The sequence below is a fragment of the Peromyscus leucopus genome, chromosome 4 (genome assembly GCF_004664715.2).
Source record: "Peromyscus leucopus breed LL Stock chromosome 4, UCI_PerLeu_2.1, whole genome shotgun sequence".
Classification (NCBI taxonomy): Eukaryota; Metazoa; Chordata; class Mammalia; order Rodentia; family Cricetidae; genus Peromyscus; species Peromyscus leucopus.
The window spans coordinates 78,530,615-78,551,115 of NC_051066.1; the positions used below are offsets into that span (position 1 = coordinate 78,530,615).

Here is a 20,501-nt window from a genome sequence, read left to right on the forward strand (position 1 = left end):
AGAGATGGGGAAATCGCTGTGCTGGTGGGAGAGTGTCCCCGTCCCATGGAGTCTGAACCTCGGTCCCGTCCGAGAGACAGTGTGGCTGCTGCTGCGTTCCCACCCCACTCTTCCGTTTTCCAACACGGCAAATGCCCCAGCCCATGTAAACCCATGTCCCCCGGAAGAATGGGCACTGCGGTAGCAGCTCCTGGTAGATCTCTGTGAGGGCTTGAAGGCTTGTTTGCCCACTTCTGGCACAGAGTATAGAACAGGCACAAGCCTGCTTCCATGTTGTTCACTCAGGGTCAGCTTTTGGGTCTCAGACTCCATTTAGACATCCTGTTCCACGTGTGTGCGCACACAAACACTTCTCTTTCCTTGTCTCAGGATTTTGTCCTCATTTGAACTCCTGGTTGTCACAGATCTCCGTGTGATAGATTGGCCCAGGAATTAGCTGTGCATTTGGTTACTCAATGAGTCAGTTTCACGTGAATGATTGACAGTTTACCAGGCATATTCAATCCACGTTTCAGCTTACCCTTCTGGTTTTCTTCCTTTTCCCTCTGCCTCAGCACCCATGCCCTCGCATCTGAGCTTAGACTTTCAGGATAAATACCATTCCAATAAGGCTTTTTTAGGATCCACTGTCTTGTGCCCCATTTGAATCCCTTTGAAGAATATCCCTGCCTTTGCCTCTTAATACTTTGTCCTAAGATGACTAATACACAACAACAGGGTGTTAAATGTTCTATATATAAAGTTTCATCTCAAGCTGAATAGGATGGCATGAGCTTATAATCCCAGCACTGGGACATAGAGGCAGGAGTTCAAAGTCATCTTCAACCACATAGGGAGTTTGCAGCCAGCCTCGAGTACATGAGAACCTGTCTCAAAAAACCACATCAGCTCCTTACCCCACCCCCACCACAATGCCAAAAACCCAAGCAGAGACTGGAAACACTTTTTAAGGGAGGAGGGGAGTGGGGCCGTGCAGGCTATTGGAAACCATTTCGTGGGGCAGTACAGATTGTGTTTTCGGAAGCTCATAGACAGAACTCACCCATGCTCCCAGCTCCTCCTGTCTCCTCACAAGAGCAGTCAGAGAGAAACTGTGCACCTGATCTTCATTTGAAGGATGTGGGGTGGGTGGTGGTCCCTGCTGTCTGGCACATGCGTGAGGGTCCCTGAACTGAGGAGGGAAAGGGTTCCGCAGCCACAGGCCTACAAGCGGCTTACTCCATGGGAGTCACTGGCAAGGCTAGGGAGAATGCTGGCAGTGGGTTTTTGAGTCTGAAGGGCAGTTAGGTTACAGCCTGGCTGGCTTTGGGATGCAGTATCAGAAAAAGCTAAACTACATTCAGCCGCACACAAAAAAGACATTTTTACATTAATATCGTCAGGGCAGGAGGTGGGGGGGATATTTACACACACACGTGCCCATGCACGCACACATGCACACACAAGTACTGTTATGCCGGTGAACGAACAGAGGAATCAACAATCACCCGTTCTGTTTATTGCTGCTGCTGACCACTTAGCAGTGAAATACTGGGACAGGAAATGTGGCAAAGGGGCTTGAGGGCCCACTCAAGCGCTAAAGAGGACTTGCGGTGTCTTCCGATCGGCCCTGCGTTTCAGAGAAGCGGTTGAAGCCATCTTCTTTTCATTTGAACTAAAATTCTGGTTTGTCAGCATGGTGTGCTGCCCTTGTGCTCCTGGTGTGGCATGTGCCTGGGAGATACTGCGCCTCTGCAAGCAGAAACCAGGGTTAATGCCTGGGTGTCGCCCACTTGTGAGAAGGCGGGTTCCCAGGCTTCAGGGTGGAGTCTCCCACCTACCTCAGCACCACCCTCTCTGGGCACTAGAGAGGAATCACCTGGGAAGAAAATGGGTTGTCCCCACGCCTCCCTATGACCTGGAGTCAGCCGAGGGAACAGCCCTGGAACATAGTCTAGAGAAGGAACAGACTGGTGTGCTGGGCTGCCCGACTGCTGGCGGCCTGGGGGACATGCTGCGAGCTTTGCCACTTTACTAGCAGCATTACTACTCACCCTGTGTTTCAGAGGAGGAAGGAAAGATACCATCCAGTCTTCCCTGGACAGAGGCGCTCGGATTTCTTCATACGTGCAGCGAGGAGGCGTGGGAGAGTTGCAGGCTGAGAACAGGGAGGCAGGGTGAGGAGCAGCGGCAGCGGCCAGTTTTGAAATATGGGGGTGGTAAAAGCACTAAGGTCTGGCGGCCAGTTGGTGGCACGGGAGGAGGAGAGAATGGAAAAGGATGACTCAGATGTCTCTTGTTCAGCAACTGAGTGGATGCGGTACTGCAGAGAGGGAAGGGTAGAGGAGGAACAGGAGGCTGCCACCTTGGGAAACCAGGTGTTCCCAGAGTCAAGGATCAGGCAGCCATGAGAAAACCTGACTGGTAGAAGAGCTTGGCTCTGTGTGGGCTTATGAGCCCTGTGATGGCAAGAGAGGAAGCAGAGCCAGGCAGAGCCCTGGGAGCTTGGGCCATCCACCTGGCCTGCAGGGCCAAGTTCAGTCCAAAGAGAGACCCTGACTTAGACGACAGGGGTGGAAGAGCTTGAGAACTGATATCCAAGGTTGTTCTCTGACCGCCACACACACACACACACACACACACACACACACACACACACACACACACACATGGTGGGCGGGGAGAGAATAAAATGTCAGACCCACAGAGACCCTAAATCAGTAATTCTCAACCTGTGGGTGGTGACCCTTTCACAGGGTTCACCTAAGAGCATCAGAAAACACAATTATTTACACTATGATTCATACCAGAAGCAAAATTACGAAGTAGCAACAAAAATAATTTTGTGGCCCAGTAGTGGGGGTGTGCACACCTTTAATCCCAGCACTCAGGAGGCAGAAGCAGGCAGATCTCTGTGAGTTTGAGGCCAGCCTGGGCTACAGAGTGAGTTCCAGGACAACCAGGGCTGTTACACAGAGAAACCCTGTCTTGAACGCCCCCCCCCATAATAATAATAAGGAATTATATTAAAGGGTCACAGCATTAGGAAGGTTGAGAACCACTGCTATAAATGGAGATGACCAAAATGAAAACACTATTTCATTTCAGCAGCTAAGAATCTCTTCAGTGATGAGTTTCCAGTTCTAGTAGCCCCATTTTCAGTTTGTGGTGACCTCCATAACCGTTGTCCTGCCTGCATTTTGCCACCTGTAAGAAGGGTGAGCACAGCAGCTCACGGAGTCTGAGGGACTAAGTGGACTAACGTGTGTGAGCCGCTCTCAGGGGGCCTGACCCGAGAACTCAGTAAGTCAGCTGTGGTGGGAGCTGGAGAGGTGGCTCCGTGGGTCGGAGTCCTTGCTGAACAAAACCTTAGAACCTTATTAAACTGGATGTGGCTGCAAATGTCCCTGTCACCCAAGAGGGTCCCTGGGACTCTCCCGTTACCAGAGTAACTCCAGGTTAGGTGAGAAACCACGTCTCAGGGGAATAGTGTAGAGAGTGACCGAACAGGGCACTTGGATGGCTTCCTCTGACCCCCGAGTGTGCAAGGACACTCGGACCTGTGTCCTTGTACATGTATACATGCACCACACAAGCATATACCCTGCACATGCGTTCTCTGTACAACAAAAACATTCTAAAGTCACCTTTAGTCCTGACTGCATTGTTTTCCCTGCCAGAAGAAGAAGTTATAAAATGGATAGGGAACGGTCTTCAAAAGCTGTGATTCTGATTATTATTAATAACAGGTTCATGATTATTTCTACCACAGCATTAAGTGAAAGCCCCTTTGGATGGCTGACAAGTGACAAAATAGGAAATTCCTAACGGCTTTGCCTGCTCCTGTCACCAGATCTAGTGACATACCAGTTCTCCCTGGGAATCCTCTGACAAGTCAGCTGAATTTCCTATGCCCTTGCCTTAAGCACCGCAAATGGGATCCACATGTCCCGAGTGTTGTTTCTGTCAATGAAAAGGGAGAAAGGAGGAGGTGCTGGGCTGCACCAGGGCTGCCACAGGAACCCCACCCCCACCCCGGCTGTTGGGGCTGTGGCTCACACTTGAACGGCTTTCTCCTCCTTTGTTTAACTCATTGTAATGCCCAGAGCCAACTCCTCCTGGTGTGTTTGACTCAGCTGTTAGAATTTCTGCTTTGGGGAATAGGAGTTTAAGAGTGACCCAGCCACATGCTCTTTCTCCTCCCATGGAAATAAGTATTTGAGGAAGTGCTTTGGTTCGGGCCTTGCGGAGCCAATACCAGCTGTGATGGGGGTAAGGGGAGGCGGAGAGGGGCTAGCCTCAGCCACCCTGGTACCAAGGAGGATGGATAGACAGAACTGTCACTGCACCTGCAGGATGATCCAGAGAGACACAGCCAGGGAGGGTCCAGGCCAGAGGAAGACTGCCCGTGTGCCTTTGTCCCACAAGAGAGAAATGTCCCAGGCTGGGGGTTGGGGAGTGGGGGAGGACAGGGGAGGGGCATGCATGAGAGAAAGGACCTAGCATTACACAGCTGTGTTCTCACACACATGAGCCACTGAACGGGCAGCGTGAGCCTTGGTGTGTTCATTGATTCTGGTCGCCTAGGGGGTCAAGTGTACACATTCTGGGACCATCTCACCTGGATCTGAACCCTACCTGTGAATGTTAGTTAGTTAGTTGTTAGTTAGTTGTCTCTAGGTAGCCTGCTAATCACATGGCTAATCACATATCAGCCCAGTGTTTAGGAACTGCAGAGGCCCGGCCTAACCACTCCCCGCTGCTGCATGTCCTTGTCACAGCCCTGCATGCCACAGGGGACTCGAACTCAGCCTTGCCCACGTTCTAAGGACTTTCTAGTTTTCTCAAGAAATTTTAGATTTCACCCCCAAAGTAACAGGTTAGATTTCTAAGCTTTGCTTCATTTTTTATTTTTTTAAGCAATACATAAGCAAATACTAGGCAGAAGTGTGAATAGTCCATCAGAGAAGCAGTGGCTCCAGGATTTGGGAATTCCTGCCCTAGGCTCTAAGTGCAGGGAGCATCTCCGTGCTACAGGTTCTACATTTCTGGTGCATGCTAAGAAGCCAACAGTGAGCTGGAGAGATTTACAAGCTGGCATCCCCTGGGATGGATTCTGAATCTCTCTTCCCTGTTGTTGAAGTGCTAATGAGAAACACTAATTGGACTTGGCCAGGGGCTGGGACAGTCCCCTTCACATAGTAGAGAGGGCAGTATCCCTCTCCGGTGGTGACTCCTGGCCTTCTGGGCTTAAAGGAGAAATGTGCTGAGGAGACAAGTGAGAGCACGCTGCAGGCAGCTGGCCTTTGAAGGAACGGGGACTGTGATCATCAGAACTGACCACGCCTAAGTGCAAATCCATCCCAGAACCCTGAAAGGAGCACTCTGACCTAATCAAGCTTGTTTTAAATATTCAATGAAGGCCCCTGAGCCTATAGCCTAGTTCCTTGGAAATTCCAAATTCTAGCTCGTATGAGTAAAACCCCAGGGAAGAGGTCCACTCCTCTCTCATTATGACCCCCAGTGCACTAGGCAGAGGAAAGACCCACATTCCCAAGGCTGGGGGGCGGGGTTGTCCTCTGACTCTGTTCTGTCAGGACAGAGGAGTGGGACACGGTAGCTGTGGTATGGTCTGCAGAGTTCCCCTTTGCTCCCGGTGTGACCTCTGCGTCTTCTTTCCCCCACAGGTGTCCTCTCCCTGCCTGCCTACTTCAGCCCCTACAACAGCGGCTCCCTGGGCCACGATGAGCGAGCAGATGCCTATGCCCAACTGGAGCTGCGGACACTGGAGCAGTCTCTCCTGGCCACATGTGTGGGCAGCATCTCAGAGCTGAGTAAGTGTGGGGCCTGGGGGAGCGAGTCCAAAAGGACTCAGTGACTGGGTTCTGGCACTAAGTCAGATTGGCCCCCTGAAGCCCCCGCGTCCTTCCTCCAGGTCTCCTCTGTGGCTTCCGTTTTATTCAGAGCACTAGCCACCACTTGAAGCTTCGGTATTTACCCACAGATAGCAGAGTTTTCCATTCCAACTAGAGTTTAGTGTCACAAGGACGGGGCTTCTTCACTTTTACCTGCTGCTTTTCCCCAGTGCACAGAACTTTCCCCAACACAGCTCCTGGTGACGTGTGTGTGAGGACATGAGTGAGAATCCACATTCAATTAGAAGGGGTGAGGTCTGTCCCACCCAGTTGGGCTCCTGAAACTCTCCTGGGCTTGGTCTCGCCTGGCCTGGCCTGGCCACTCCTTAGGACACTGAGAAAAGACATCTCCAGTGCATCTTCTGAGAGACAGAAGAACAGGCTGTGTCACACGCCACATTGCCCGGTCCCTCCCTCTGAAACCAAAGGTTTTGCTAACCTACTCTGCAGGGGAGGGACAAAGGTGGAGGCAGATATTTTAATTTTTGTTTCAGAGACTAAAGACCTTAATGAGGCTAGTGATACTTGGCACTGAGCACTATGGACTTTCACCCTAGAGTTTCCATGCATTAACTCTCTGTGCCCAGCAAGGACCAGCCTGCCTGCTAAGTTAGGAAGATTCATTTTTTGTAACAGGTCTAGCCATATGGAGAGCTCTGGTCCTTAGGTTTTTCTCTGTCCCTCTGAACCCATGAAAATTTTAAAGAGAAGGAATGAGCAGAAAGCAAAGCAGTTCTTTTAAGGGTGGCCAGATGTTTGAGGACTTATTTTGAAGACAGTGCTGTGTTCCAGACTCTCGCCTGCTGTTTTTATTTGATGGCTCATAATGAGGGTTGGACCGACCAGCGTGAAACCTAGCACCCCTAATCAAGTCTTTCATGGTTAGTGAGGGGTGAGGGCTTGTTTTCCCATGCCTGGTGGGTGTTTCTGGGCATGAGACCAAGGTTTCACTGAGCTTGGGATCAGTTGATTCTCAAGTACAATACAGGGACGTTCCAAAAGCACCAAGCGTCCACCTGTGCAAGAGCCCAGCCCAGCTACCTCAAGGCTTCATGGACAAGCTGTGCCAAGGGACCACAGATATCTCTGCACTCAGTTACATATGGAAACTTTGCAAAATACACTAAAAATAGGTATCTAGAAAAATAAAATAAGACATGTAAAATAAGACATGTAAAATGAAAGTCGTATTTTTAAAATGTATTCTTAGATAAACACAAAATTACATCAAATTGCTATGGATGTCTTTTTTTTTCCCCTTCTTTCTTTTCTTCTTTCCTGAGAAAAGGTCTCGTGTAGCCCAGGCTGGCTTCACACTCTGGTATAGCTGATGAACTTGAACTTCTGATCCTTCTACCTCTGTCTCCTACATGGGAATATAGGCATGTACTATCATACCTAGGTTTATTCCATACTGAAGAGCAAACCCCAGGTTTTATGCATGCTAGATAGGCATTTTACCAAATGAGCTACATCCCCAGGCCCTGTGGGTATCTTTTTAAAAATTCACTCTCCGATTCTCCAGTTAACCTGTGAGCTATTAACAGGTTTATAGCCAGTACCAGTGAGTGGCCTGTCCTAGCTCACAGGCCACACTTGGTGTGGTATGGGTGCAACAGTCCAGAGCTGGTGGAGGAGGTGAGGCCCCAGCTACAGGCCTCACTAACGTCCATCCTAGTTTGCAGCTGCGACCCACCCTTGAGCTCCTGGGAGCTTAGTTCCTCTTTTTCTACATTGGAAATAAATACCCCCTTCCAAGGTGGCTCTAAAGATTAGATGAGATTTTTGCCTATGTTTTTTATCTATCATAAAGCTTAAAAAATAGAAAATGACAGGAGTTAAAAGTCACCCAGCGAGAGGCTCCAAAGCGAGCTGTGGCTTTGGCTATTGCTGGGTTGTGGAACAGCCCAAGCTTTCCCACAAGTCCTGTCTGAGTTGTCTGCAGGCGTCTGTCCCTTGGCCTTGGAGAAAAGCTGCCTTTGGCAAGGATTGAAATTGAGGAAGCCGGCTACCTCTCCCTCTTCATGGTTTTTCTGAACCTCTGAGTCCCTGGGTCCTGTTTTCTCTGAAAGGAAACTCCAGAAGTAGCTTCCCTTGCTGCCTTGAGTCTCCTGCCTGTGTTCTGGCTGGAAATGTGCTGCCAAAGGGTGCTCCACCAATAACAATAAAACAACAATAAAAATAATTAATGCTAATGACTTTTCCCTTGTCCAGCCTTCGGAATGGTATTTCAACACAACATCTCCTTGATGCTATCTCAGACACTGATTTCTCTTCCTCGTCATCCTGTGGTTCACCAACTGTTAGGACATTTAGACCTGGAGAAAACGGAGCCAGGTTTCGGCTTTCTGCCACCAACTTAGCTGGTACCGGCTGCTGGAGGCGCAGCCTCCTGCTGCTTTTGATGCTGGTTTCTGCCACCCAGGAGCCCCAAGGCAGGGCTGGGATCTGGCATTGCAGGACCAGATTCCTCGCTCTTGGGAAATATGGGGCAGTGTGTGTGTGTGTGTGTGTGTGTGTGTGTGTGTGTGTGTGTGTGTGTAAGCAGTGGTTCTGTGAGGACCTCAGGAGGCTCAGGAAAGATGGAGAAATGGTCATAACAGGATGTCAATGATGCTGCTCTTATCCTCAACTTTAATAAATGGGTACTTAATTCCAAAAAGGTTAAGTGCTTCCCGTGTATTATTCCTTTGACTCCTCAAAACTGATTATGTGCTAGCATCTCCATTTCACAGATGAGGAAGCTGAGGCTCTAATCATTACTTAGGATACACAGACTAGAAGAGGCTGACCTTCAGTCTGAAGCCACAAGCATTGGACTCTGGAGTATGGGCTCTGATCAGGTTTCTTGGTGATGATTTTTAAGCCTGACTGAATTGTTAGAATCACCAAAGGATTTTTACAAATTAAAGGTGTCAAATCCTGCCCTGGACCAAGGTAGTCCACAGTCCATTGTCACCAGCCTTTTGGCCCTGGGATTGAGAGTCCCCAGGCAGCTAACTGTAATTTGAGGAATGAAATGAATCGGGAGGTATTCTTTGTGTCTTGCATCCACCTTGTTGGGGATAGTACATGGAGGACTCTTTTTGGGTGGGGTGTTCCAGTTCTGTTCCTTTATCCCTGCTTGAATCTAGTCACCATCACTGTGGCTGTAGTGGGAGAATTTGGCAGCCAGTATGCCTAAGTCAAGCCTTACCTGTTGTAGTATTTGAAAAGGAAATTCATGCACAAGACTACTTTTTCATTTGTTCATCAGGCATTTCTGAACACCTTGTGTATGGGAGACCCTGCAGTGCTCTGGGAACACAGAGAAATGCAGAACCAGAGACCCATAAACTGAGTGATGGAGGCTGACCAGATACATTGCATTGGTTCTGCTGACTTAAAGTTACTTTAAAAGCCCAGTTAGAACCTGATTGTCGCTGCTACTTTAGAGTTAGCTGGGTTCCTAAGGCTTCCTGTGGAAAGGGCCATCTGTGAGGGACTACTCTGAGTTCAGGGAGGCTGACCCACAGGAGAGACCCCCTGAGTTCTCAGGCCTGGAGAAGACAAAGGCGCCACTTGTCCCAGAACAGAGGTGCCTGCAGGTGCTTGGGGTTGTTTCAGACCATCCTTTCTCAGCATTGTGGCCTCACACAATGATGGGACATTTCCTGTCAAGGGCTGGTGGGATGTTGAAAAGACTAAGACAGAAACACAACACAGGATATGGGGACCTATGACCCCACAGATTCCAGTAGGGCAGGGTACAGCCCATAGCACAGTCAAGTTCATGGGTTTTGGAATCAGCTAGTTGACACAGCATACGTACTCTAGAACACATGGGATTAGGATATGTTCAGCAGATAAGTCTCGGGGCCTTCATTTAAACGTGGCCATATACTTGATCCTTAGCACTGTAAGGATTAAGTTGACTTTATTTCTAAGGAATTGCATCCTCTGTGCATAGTTGATGTTCAATGGATGATGGTAGTCATTATCATCCAGAGTCCCAGGGTTTTGCACATGACAGCGTAGGGAAGACTCCACAGAGCCTGTGCTTCGCTGGTTCCCATGGTCAGAGAACTGAGGGGAGGCCCCTGGGGCGGTGGAGAGAGTGGAGATGTTGAAAAGGAAACCACATTAGCATAAGTTCTGGAGGAGACAGCCCTGCCAAGTGTTTGTAATTCAGCTGTTAAGGCAAGACTGGAAATGAAAGAGAAACCAAATTGCTATTGTGCATCTAGGTGACAGCCGCCTCCTCAGCCTGTTGACTCCGGGGTAAACAGTAATTATACTATGTGAAGGGAGCTGCTACCCTAAGAGAATGTGGCTGGGAACTCAGACTGTCCTTTTCCTCCCTCCCTGTCCAGGTGACCTGGTCTCTCGAGCCATGCACCACATGCAGGGCCGCCACCCCCTGTGCCCAGGCACCAGCCCTGCTCGCCAGGCCCGCCAGCCACCACAGCCCATCACATGGTCCCCTGATGCTCTTCACACACTCTACTACTTCCTGAGGTGTCCACAGATGGAGTCCATGGAGAACCCCAACCTGGACCCCCCAAGAATGACCCTGAACAATGAACGGTAGGTATCACTCTTGCCTAAGCACCAGGTAGGAAATGCTCGCAAATGCACACTGACCTACTGACCAGGCAAGAAGCCTGGGGCTGGCCAACAAGTGTGAGGGGTGGCCTATGTGCTCAGACAGATGAAGGCCCATGTATAATGCGATACTTCTTTCCCCCAGGGCAGATGCATTATGGGGTCATCGAGGCTAGGAAGTGGGCTTTAGCCTCAATGGGGAGTTGGTTAGCATAGCATACACTAGCTAGGCTCTGTGAAACTCAGCTTCCTCTACAAAATGAGACATCCTTACTGATCTGGAAAGGTAGCAGGAGGGCTGAGTGAGCAGGCACTTTGCGAAAGAACCGGGAGGACAATGGTATCTGGCCTTCTGTCAGTGGTAGCTGTCACCTCTTTTGATGACAGTGCCACTGTTCTAGGGGACCTTGGCCATGTTTGGCCCCAGCAGCTTGTTTCTTAGGGGCCATGGCAGGTTTTGTTGTCTCTAGGGCCCCAGCCCTTTCTAAGCTGAACACATCTACAGGTTGTGGACTTCCAAGGGTGACCCAATGAGGGCTTGAGTGGGGGACGCCTGAGTTGCCGTGTAAACCTGAGGACAGGACTCCAGTTGTAGATTCTCGGAAGCCTACTTTTTTGAAACTTTCTGTCTAAAGGATTTTTTTTTTTTTTTAAACAATGAGCCAGAACTGGAGAGATGGCTTGGGGGTTAAGAGTACTGGTTGCTCTTCCAGGGGATCTGGGTTTGATTCCCACCCACATAACAACTCACAACCATCCCTACCTCCAGTCTCAGGGGATCTGATGGCTTCTTCTGACCTCTGCCAGCACCAGGCATGCATGTGGCACACATACATGCATGTAGGCAAAGCACTTAAGATAATAAAAAAAAAAGCCTAAAAGTTTTAATAAATACATTTTTTAAAAAGTATGTCCCAAATAATCTAGGCATGATGGTGGCATATGTTTAATCCCAGCATTCAGGAGACAAAGGCAGGTGGATCTCTGTGAGTTCAAGGCCATTCACCTGGTATACATAGTGAGTTCTAGGACAGCCATGACTCTCTAGAGAGACCTGCCATCCCCTAAAATAAAACAAATGTGTGTATGTTTGTGTGTGTGTGTGTGTGTGTGTGTGTGTGTGTGTGTGTGTGTAGTTTATATATTACATATATATATATATGTGTGTGTGTATGTATTTGGGATATATACTTACATATATATATATACACACATATATATTCCAACTAACTATATATGCTGCATATACCTTCTCTGTGGGCTTGAACTTGTGTTCTCCTATATGGGAAAAACCCTCACTTGGCTTTGGAAACCCTGCTTGTACTTACTGCTACCCAAGAGGGCCCAGTACAGGGGAAGGGCCCCAAGGGCTTCACCCTCCAGAAGGAAGGTGGCCTGAGGCCTTCCCCAGCTGCCTCTGTTGTCTTCAGGTGGCATCAGCCTGCTCCACAGCAAGGGCCCTTCTCCAGGGCCCCTGCGGTCACACAGCACACACACTAAGGTGTATTTCCGTACTCTGGTGGGTTATGCACAGCTTCTAGGAAGCATTAGTATGCCTGTGGACACAGAGCAATGTGTGGAGCAGAGCACGCAGTGCTGTGGACCAGGTGGCCTGGGTACAAATAACAACACGGACATTAATGAACCTAGAGACCTTTGTGCAAGGTTCTAAACCTCACATTGCTTCATTTCCTCAGCTGTAAACAGGGCAGTGGTAGAGAAGACTGTGAAGAGATTCCGGGAAGGCAGCCCGTGCTCAGTGAGCATTTACTACTTATCAGACACAATACTGAGCACTTTATGGGTGTGCGTTCATATCTTTTACATCTACCAGGAAGGAGGTACTCAATTTATACATGAGTACATGGAGTCACAGAGAGACTCAATAACTACTCAGGGCCACAGAGGCCGTGCTCATAACCACTGCACCATAGAGCCTGTAACTGGAAGAAACATAAAATGATAGCGGCCTGGCACAGACACAGGAGTAACGACAGCCGTAAATGCTGCTATCATTGTTACTATTACTGATACCGTTATGATGTCAGCAGCATTTTATTTCTCTGGAAGGCTGAGGGAGGCCCATCTGGGCCTGACCGAAAACCCGAGGCAGCATGCTGAAAGTCAGGCCCATGCAGTGGGAGGCGGAGCCAGAGCTCAGGCCCTGCACCCCAGCTGCTTCCATTTTGTGGAAAAAGTGTTGTGGTTGCAAAAGTTGGCCGGGAAGGAACAAGGGCTAGGCAGACCGCAGGGGAGAGAGAAGAGGAGGAGACTTCCTTGCCGTTTGGTAAGGTTCTCAGAGGCAAAGCCAGGCTGGAGAAGGTGAACTCGGCCTGTTGCCCTGGGCCGGGCTGGGCTGCTGGGCCCTCCGGCTGCGCCCCCACCCTAACCCAGCATTTTTGTGGCAGCAGCATCTGGCTGTGCCCCTAGGGGTTTGCAGTGTCTCCCCACACCCCCATGCTCCTAACAGGAGCATCCGACTTCTCTATGGCAGGAGTCCATTATCTGCATGTAGTGGTAGCCACTGATCTGAATCGTAGTGTACACACGTGTATGTGTTTAGATACCAATTATCTAGAAACCACACTCTGCAGCCCAAGTCTACTGGTCATGAAGGTATTTTTCCATGAATCCTTTCAGACAAGTATTAGATTGGTAGGAAATTGGAACCACCACTGTGGGGCCAGTGAAATCTAAACTTTCAAATCTTAATACTGACAGGCAGATACCCGGAAGATACCCAGATAAGCAGCCTTCTGTGGCCTGGCCCCTCTGCTAATGCAGGCCCTGCTGTGTTCAGACAGACTTTCTTGGACAGGACAGACCCTAGAGGTCTGGGAGAGCTGGGGTGTGCCTCAGAGCCCCACGGAGCTCTACTAACCCAACATTCCCACCAAAGCACTGAGGAGAATTCGCCCTCCTGTGGTAACTAGAGTTCGTCAGGGTTCTAGCGCTTTGCTTTTGTGAATCTTCCCCTGACTCTGTTTCCTTCTGTGAGGGCCTGCCTTCTGCTTCACTCAGAAGCACACAACCCAAACTGAACAGACTGTGATTCCAGGTGTGGCCGTGAACGTCCCCTGAAGGCCTTCTGTGAGGACTGATGACTGTCTGGGTCTCTTTGGGATTAAGTGACCCCATTCACTACCCTATACCTAAGGGGTTCATTTTGGTGGCCTGGTTCAGTGCTATGGCTATTACACTCTTCCATATTTTTGTTCATAAAAAATATACCGTGATTCCTTCTAGTGAGAGCCTTGAGTGACCACAGCCCTGCAGATAAAGGGCAGCAACATGCTGATTGTCCCTTGTGTGTGGAGCACAACGTGGCATTCCCTGCTAAGCCTGTACTGTGCAGTGGGGCCTGTGTATCTCTCTGCAAGGCAACCTTCCCCCAGACCCGGGTGCTGTGTGCTTGGGAAGGGAGTCCCACAAACAGTAGGAACTTAGGGCGGCAAGCAGGGCAGGGTACCACTGAAAAGAGTTTGAAGACATTCTCATGCTGGGATTCAGGCAGCATCCAGGAGTAGTGTACACACTGTAGGGCAGAGGCCTGAGTTCCATCCACTTAGCCTGCCTGACCGGGGGGGAGGGGGGGGTGACGACACACAACTCTACACTGGGTGGAACACACACACACACACACACACACACACACACACACACACACACACACGGTGAGATGTGATCTTCCTTTTAAGGAACATTTTATTTCTTATGTCCATAGTTTATCAGGAGGATGATGTATCAGACATGGGCCTTAGTGGTGAATGGCTAGATGAGAATTCAAACTCCATTTCTGAGCCCCAGGCCTGGCTTTCCACAGTGCTGGATATAGCTCTTCTCCCTGGCCCTAAAGCTCTGACATCACGCGTGGGCCCTGACTTTCAGGTCTACCTCCTCCAGGCCTCTCGAGCCTCGCCTGCCTGCCTCTCCTCTACCAGGACCCCACTTGTTACCCTTGAGAGCTTTTCCACCCCTGTGCCCTCCCAGGATGCCTTGCTCGCTGGCAGCTCCCTGTCACAGCACCAGCCAGACATAAGGCAGGGCCTAGAACACAGGATTAGTCACAGCTGCTGCCCTGCGGGGTGTGTCACTGCCGAGATTAAGCTTAGAAAGTGAAAGAAGCTCCTGTCAGGGCTCCAGGAGTGGGCCTCCCTCCCCGAGGCCTGGAGGAGGCTGGGCAGCCATCTGCCCAGTGTGGTCCTTGATGGTGGGAGTGCCTGGAGGCAGAGGGTTGGCCAGCTGGAGTGGCAGCCCAGACTGTAACTGTCCTGAGGAATGAGGAGAAGGATGACTGTGTAGACATTCAGGGGAGGCAAGGGAGCGGGTCTCTTGCCAGCACATTGCTGGAAGATGTCATCAGGCATAAAGAATGGAAGGAGACACAGAGCTACAGAGTCAGAGGGGTCAGACTGGGGTGGGATGACCAGTCCTGTGCATCAGATCCCAGGACCCTGAAAAAGCAAGGCCAGGGAGAAAGGAGTTTGGTTATAATGGGCGACTTCCAGTCCATTTGCTCAAGCCTTGGGCTCTGGCTCCAGGTCCTTTGCTCTCTCCCCCAACTCCACACGGTGCCTCTTTGTAAAGTAGATCCCCTCCAGAGGGTCGGAGCCTGCCAGTGTCTCAGACCCTACACCAGGAGTGTCTGAACTGGGATGGAACCTTGCAAGGCCAGGTGTCACCGAGTCTTCGTTCAGCTGCTCTAGCGCTATCCAAAGAATAAACTTGGGTTCAGAGACAGACTTTTTGAGCTCACCCGTGCTGCATTTCAGAACCTTCAGCCATCAGACAGTGTGAGAGGAAGCTCAGTCTTGTGCAGTGTGTTAGGCTGGCCCTCTGGCTCAGAGCCTGCCTCACTTCAAATCCCCCAACCAGATGGCCTCATGCCTGTCACTTCAGCTTTGTGCCTCATTGCTGCCTAGCATAGCAACAGTAGTGGCAACCTCAGGATGCTCTAGGATTAATATGTATGTATGTGTGTGTGTGTGTGTGTGTGTGTGTGTATGTATATATGTATGTATGTATAAAGCACCTAGAACAGTGTCCGGAATGCAGTGTGTCTGATGTCTTCATTATCACATTCAGGAGCGTCTAAAGCTAAAATTGTTGAAGGGTGGTGGAAGATTGGACCTGGGACTTTACCTAGGCCTCAAAAGACAACCACAGAAAATTCAAGTAGGTGGGCGGCATTGCTTGGGCAACAAAAGTCACAGAGCTTCTGGTATTTCCAGGTACATATATCATGTCAAAAGTGAATTCACACTTTACAAACACAAAGCTTAGGTAGATCTCCACTCCCACCCTTCCAGTCATTACCAATTGCTGTTTAGCAAATGCTTCAATGTCAGGCTGTGGGTCAGTAGTTTGCCATTGGAGAGCACATCCTCAGAGGTGTCTTCTGAGAGTCTGGTTCAGCCCTTCTTCCTCTGGTTCTGTGAGACTGTTCCTGGTAAAATGGAACTTCAGGCCTGCTTCTTTAGGTGGCTCCCCAAGTTCTGGGGACATGACCTTTACACCAGTGAGCCCCACAGGCAGGACAGTCATCTATTTCCTTTGTTCTGTTCCAGATGCAGAAGAGTGATATTCAGACAAACCCTCTAAATACATCAGAAGCACCCACCGATTGATGTTCAGAGTGTTGAGTCTAAGTGGCTCGTTAATCTTTTGCTCAGCTTGCGAAAGTGTTTTCTTACCAAATAATAGAGATGATGGCGATGGTAGCTTCATGCTCCTGACTTGTGATTCCCTTAAATAGCACTTCAAGAAGATTTGCAATGTTAAGCTCTTTTCTTCCTGACTCTCCCCGCTTTTTTTGTGCATTAAATTTCCATCTGTTTACCCAAAATGGAAGTAAATGAAATAATAGCTATTGAGTGAATTAAGTATTGCTTCCATGTTCCCCCATTTGGCATTTCCAGTAACCTCCAAAAGGACTGGTGTATAGTTTTCAGAGCACACAGAGAGCTGTCTCTCCCACCCAAGCCGTGCCTTATCACCTCTCCCTCTTCTTTTCTCTGTTTGAAACGACCTTGTTTAGGTGTTAATCTACTTGTCTGGACCTCTCTCACTCCTTGAAAATGTAAGCACTATGAGTCTTCCTTGTTTCTTAGGTGTCCTTAGCACCTAGAGCAGTTCTTGAAACACAGCAGGCAGTTAAATATTGTCTTCATTTAGCAAAATAGTCAGTAGCACCTCATGGTTGAGGCCTGGGAAGTTAGGGCAAAGGGGCTTCTGCTTTACCATTTACCAGTTATGTGACCGCAAGCGATTTACTATCCCACACCAACCTTTCCCTGACTTGAAATCGAAATGACGACCTACTTCCAACAGAGTTTGTAGGGATCAAATAAGGTAATACATGGAGAGCTTGCCACAGAATAAGCTCCCCATGTGTGGCAGTTGCTAAAATCTGTACAAATGTTATTATCATAAACTTATGGGAGGACTAAAACAGCTAAATCATATTTAATTCAGATAAACCCAAAACATTGGTGAGTTTAAAAGTCCAAGTATATGTTTTCTCTCCTTTGTTTGTATACCTTGCTCTTCAGTCCCTGTCTTTACTTTCTTGTAACCCAACACTAACAGTAGGAAAGAACCTGATGAGGGACAAAGAAGATGAGGTAGACCAGATGTCCCAAAGGACTTAGATGAGAATTGTTTGGAACTAAAGTGTCTGTATGTTTTAGAGCTTTAGATGTATTACAAACTGCAACCCAAGGATTCAAAGTACTCTACAGCCTAGATTTTCTCTAACCAAGCAAACGGTCAGTTACTTTCCAAGAGCCATGGTGTGTTATGTTCCTGGCCTCCTGCTTGCTAAGGTTGAACTACTATGATACCTGTGAGTAACCTGCTGCCACTAGGAGCAATGTGGTCTTATTTGATAATTGTTGTTTTTGTGAGGAGCAAGAATTCAGCTTAGCAGAATATGTTACTCCATCCTCTCCTTCCCTCTTCTTACCCACACTCCAGAGGGATAGTGAGTCAGCAGTCAGTTCTAATGGCAGCCCAGGATGCATCATGTCTAGAGAACATTAAGGGATTTTGTGTAGAGTCTCAGCATCAAGACCAAGCCTGACAGTCTCTGAAGCACTTTACACAGCCTCCTAACAGTTCCTTGCCCATAGCTCTTGGAAGAAGTTCTTCTTGTTCCCATTTACAGATAAGCAGACTGAGGTCCTGAGGAGGAGCCAGACATACATGCCTAAGGTCTCAATTAGGAAGAGTGGAGCTCAGGCCAGGAATTCTGATTAGGATAAACCAGTGACTCCTCACTGTGGATGGTGGTAAATCCATTGCCCTCCCAGGACTGAGATGGCAAGACTCTGGCCTCCCCATCAGCTCCTCCCCCACCCACTGTGACATGGGTGGCTGGCTCTCAACTGCTTCCCATCAGACTTGAGTTTGCTAGCTCTGGGTGGCCAGCCTGAATGTGGGCATCTGCCAACATCCGAGAAGGAGCGAGCCAGGGATTTGGGGCAGACAAAGAAAGTGACAGTGCCAGATAATGGAGTACGGGGACAGGACAGGATCCTGGCCAGGCCTCTGACAAGTGCCCCTGCGGGCTGCCCGTTGCCTGGGACTTCCTGTCCCATTGTTGGAACTGCCAATCTTCAAAAACTGAAGACTGGGAACTGCCCGGCTCAGGATTTCATTCATTTCGAGGTTTTTTTTTTTTTTTTCTTTTTTAACGTAAGCAGCAACAATCTCTTTTGTCTGTAGTATGGCTGGGTTTCTGAGAGTGCCTCCATGTGGGGAAATCCCAGCTCTCAAGGGAACTGATCCTGCTTTCTTGAGGTGCTTCCAAGGCCAAGCTGGACATGGTTCAGACCCTGGGGATGAGAGCAAGCTCGGAGTTTTGGCAGATCAGAAGCCAGAGCGGGCCGGTTTCTGGCCTGCCCTCACTCGCCTGCCAGGCATCTCCTTAGATTTATTCCTTCCCACACAACCCGGACCAGCAGCCTCTCAGCTGGCTGTGGCTTGCCCTGCCCCCTCCCTTTCCCCTGTTTACTATATGCAGTTTTGGAATGGGGTTTTTAGTCCTTCTTGAGCCTGGGGTGCATCCTTTGAGACTCTGGTATCTGGCCTCCAGTTTGAGGCCAAGTTCAGAGCTTGGTGATACTGCAAGTACAAAGCTGGAGTCTGGACGGACTGGGGATGTGGCCCTTGGAGGTGAGCCTCTACATCTCCTACGTCTCTGCCAGCTAACACGTTCAGTGTGTCCTGTGTGGAGCTGGGCAACATGAAAGACCCTGCACACTTACGTTTTCTGTGGTCAGTCCAGTTATGGTTGGCTGCTCTGTGACCTGAACCGTGTGCTTTGGCTTCCACACTGGTAAAACTTGAGCTGATGACAAACATACCTAGCAAGCAGCTGAGGGGTCAGAGGTTATATGCACATGGCCTTGGGCTTGCTTGGCATAAGTTGGTGCCCAGATCCTAGCAATATAGTGTGTGGTTCAGAAGGCCATGCCAGAGTGTTCACAGGGCTGCAGTTGGCCTGTGGGTGTAGAAAGGAGCTAGGAGCATGCCTTTTCTTCCTCATTCTCTGGCTGCGTTGGAACACAGGCCACCATCCACAAGACCCCATCCCTATCCATAGATCCACTAGCTACCCATCAGGAATTCCTCCCTGCACATGTTCATCTCTGTCTCCCACAAGTTCAACATGCTCCTAGAAGCTCTACATGTGATACTCCCAAGTGGGTCACCACCTTTCTGCTCCAGACTGCAGGTGATCGAGTAAGCAAATGTGTATGATTTCACTCAGCTACATGTGAAGAGAAATATTCAAGGGTCTAGCCCAAAGACTCTATCGTGCTCCCCTGCCCAGCCAGTAGATGTCTATGGGATAAATGAAGTTGTCTTCAGGAATCCTGATAAGTCTCCTTGCTGGCACAGGACAGTGAGTGGTGGCGAGTGCCCACAAGAGAAAAGAGTGCCTGCTCTGGTCAGAAGTCCTTGCCTGTCCGGTTTTTAGGTGGTAAAAGAACATGTGGTCTTTAGTCAGCTGTCGCATGCAAGTGTGGAAAAAGAAAGTGGGTCTCTGGTATGTGGCAGCCGTGGGCTCTGTAGGTGAGATATGATCTGTTGTCCAAGAGGAGTCCAAAGAGGCTTGCTGTCACAGTGCTACAACCCAGTGTGTGGGAAGCAGCAATACCCTGACCTGCTGGACCAGTTGCCAGCCTCCAGGCAGCGATGCTGAAAAGTGCCAGCCTGAGACTGGGTCTGATGGCCTCGACTTCAAAGGCTTAAGGCCCTCCCTGCCACATGGAAGTGTGGTGGCCTGCGTGCAGTTCCCATTGGTCCCTAGACCCCCTCACCCACACAAGATGCCAGCAGGAGTCAAGACCAGCTGCCAAAGGTGCATGCATGCCAGCTTCCCCCACCTCTCCCTTTCCCTGTCTTATCCCAAAGTGCTCTAGTTACCTTCCTAGAACCGCCTTAGCCTCAGTCTTTCAGGCTCCAGGAAGTTATTCTTGGTTAGGAAGTTCTCGTGGCACGGCCATCTTTTTATCTGGGGATTAGTTGTTTTTTATCCAAAAAGAATGTGCTAATGTTCAAGTTACCTGAAGCCTTCAGGAACAAAAGGCAAGGCGGTCCCTCTCTACCTTCAGGAGCATCGTAGGAGTGAGTGGACCCCTAAGAACATGATCCAAAGACTGACTAAGAAATGTGCCCTGACTTTGTTATGAACTCAGTAGATGGTCCCTAATGGAGCTTCTGTGCTGATCGGTGGCAGGGGCTAACAGTGAGCCTTTGGGAAAGTTGTACTCGAGAGGGAAAAGCCCACAAACCCCTGCGCCAATAAAAGACTGCAGGCCGGGTAATGTATAATGACATAAATACTGTATGTCACGGGGCATGTTGCGGAAGGGGGAGGTGGAGACAAGCCAAGCTGGTGGGCGGGAGGAGACACCCTTGCAAAACCGGCAACGTGGGCCAGGCAGAGGGACCTCTGGGACAGAGAGTCTCTAGCCAAGTGCCCTAGCATTGTGAGGGTGAAGTGCCGCTGTACAC

General features: G+C 49.6%; 1 protein-coding gene and 1 long non-coding RNA gene across 2 annotated transcripts in view; one reads left to right on the forward strand and one right to left on the reverse strand.

Moving 5' to 3' along the window:
- The window catches only part of Abtb2 (ankyrin repeat and BTB domain containing 2), a 164,235-nt gene that overhangs the window by 115,899 nt on the left and 27,835 nt on the right, over nt 1–20,501 (forward strand). Inside the window, 2 exon segments of the mRNA XM_028877912.2 lie at nt 5,667–5,813; nt 10,247–10,460. Coding sequence (XP_028733745.1) covers nt 5,667–5,813; nt 10,247–10,460 — 361 coding nt within the window.
- On the reverse strand, nt 1,479–2,561 carry LOC119087868. Its single transcript, XR_005091364.1, has 2 exons — nt 2,034–2,561; nt 1,479–1,933 (listed from the first exon to the last, which is right to left on the reverse strand). It is a non-coding gene; the product is annotated as an uncharacterized LOC119087868 (long non-coding RNA).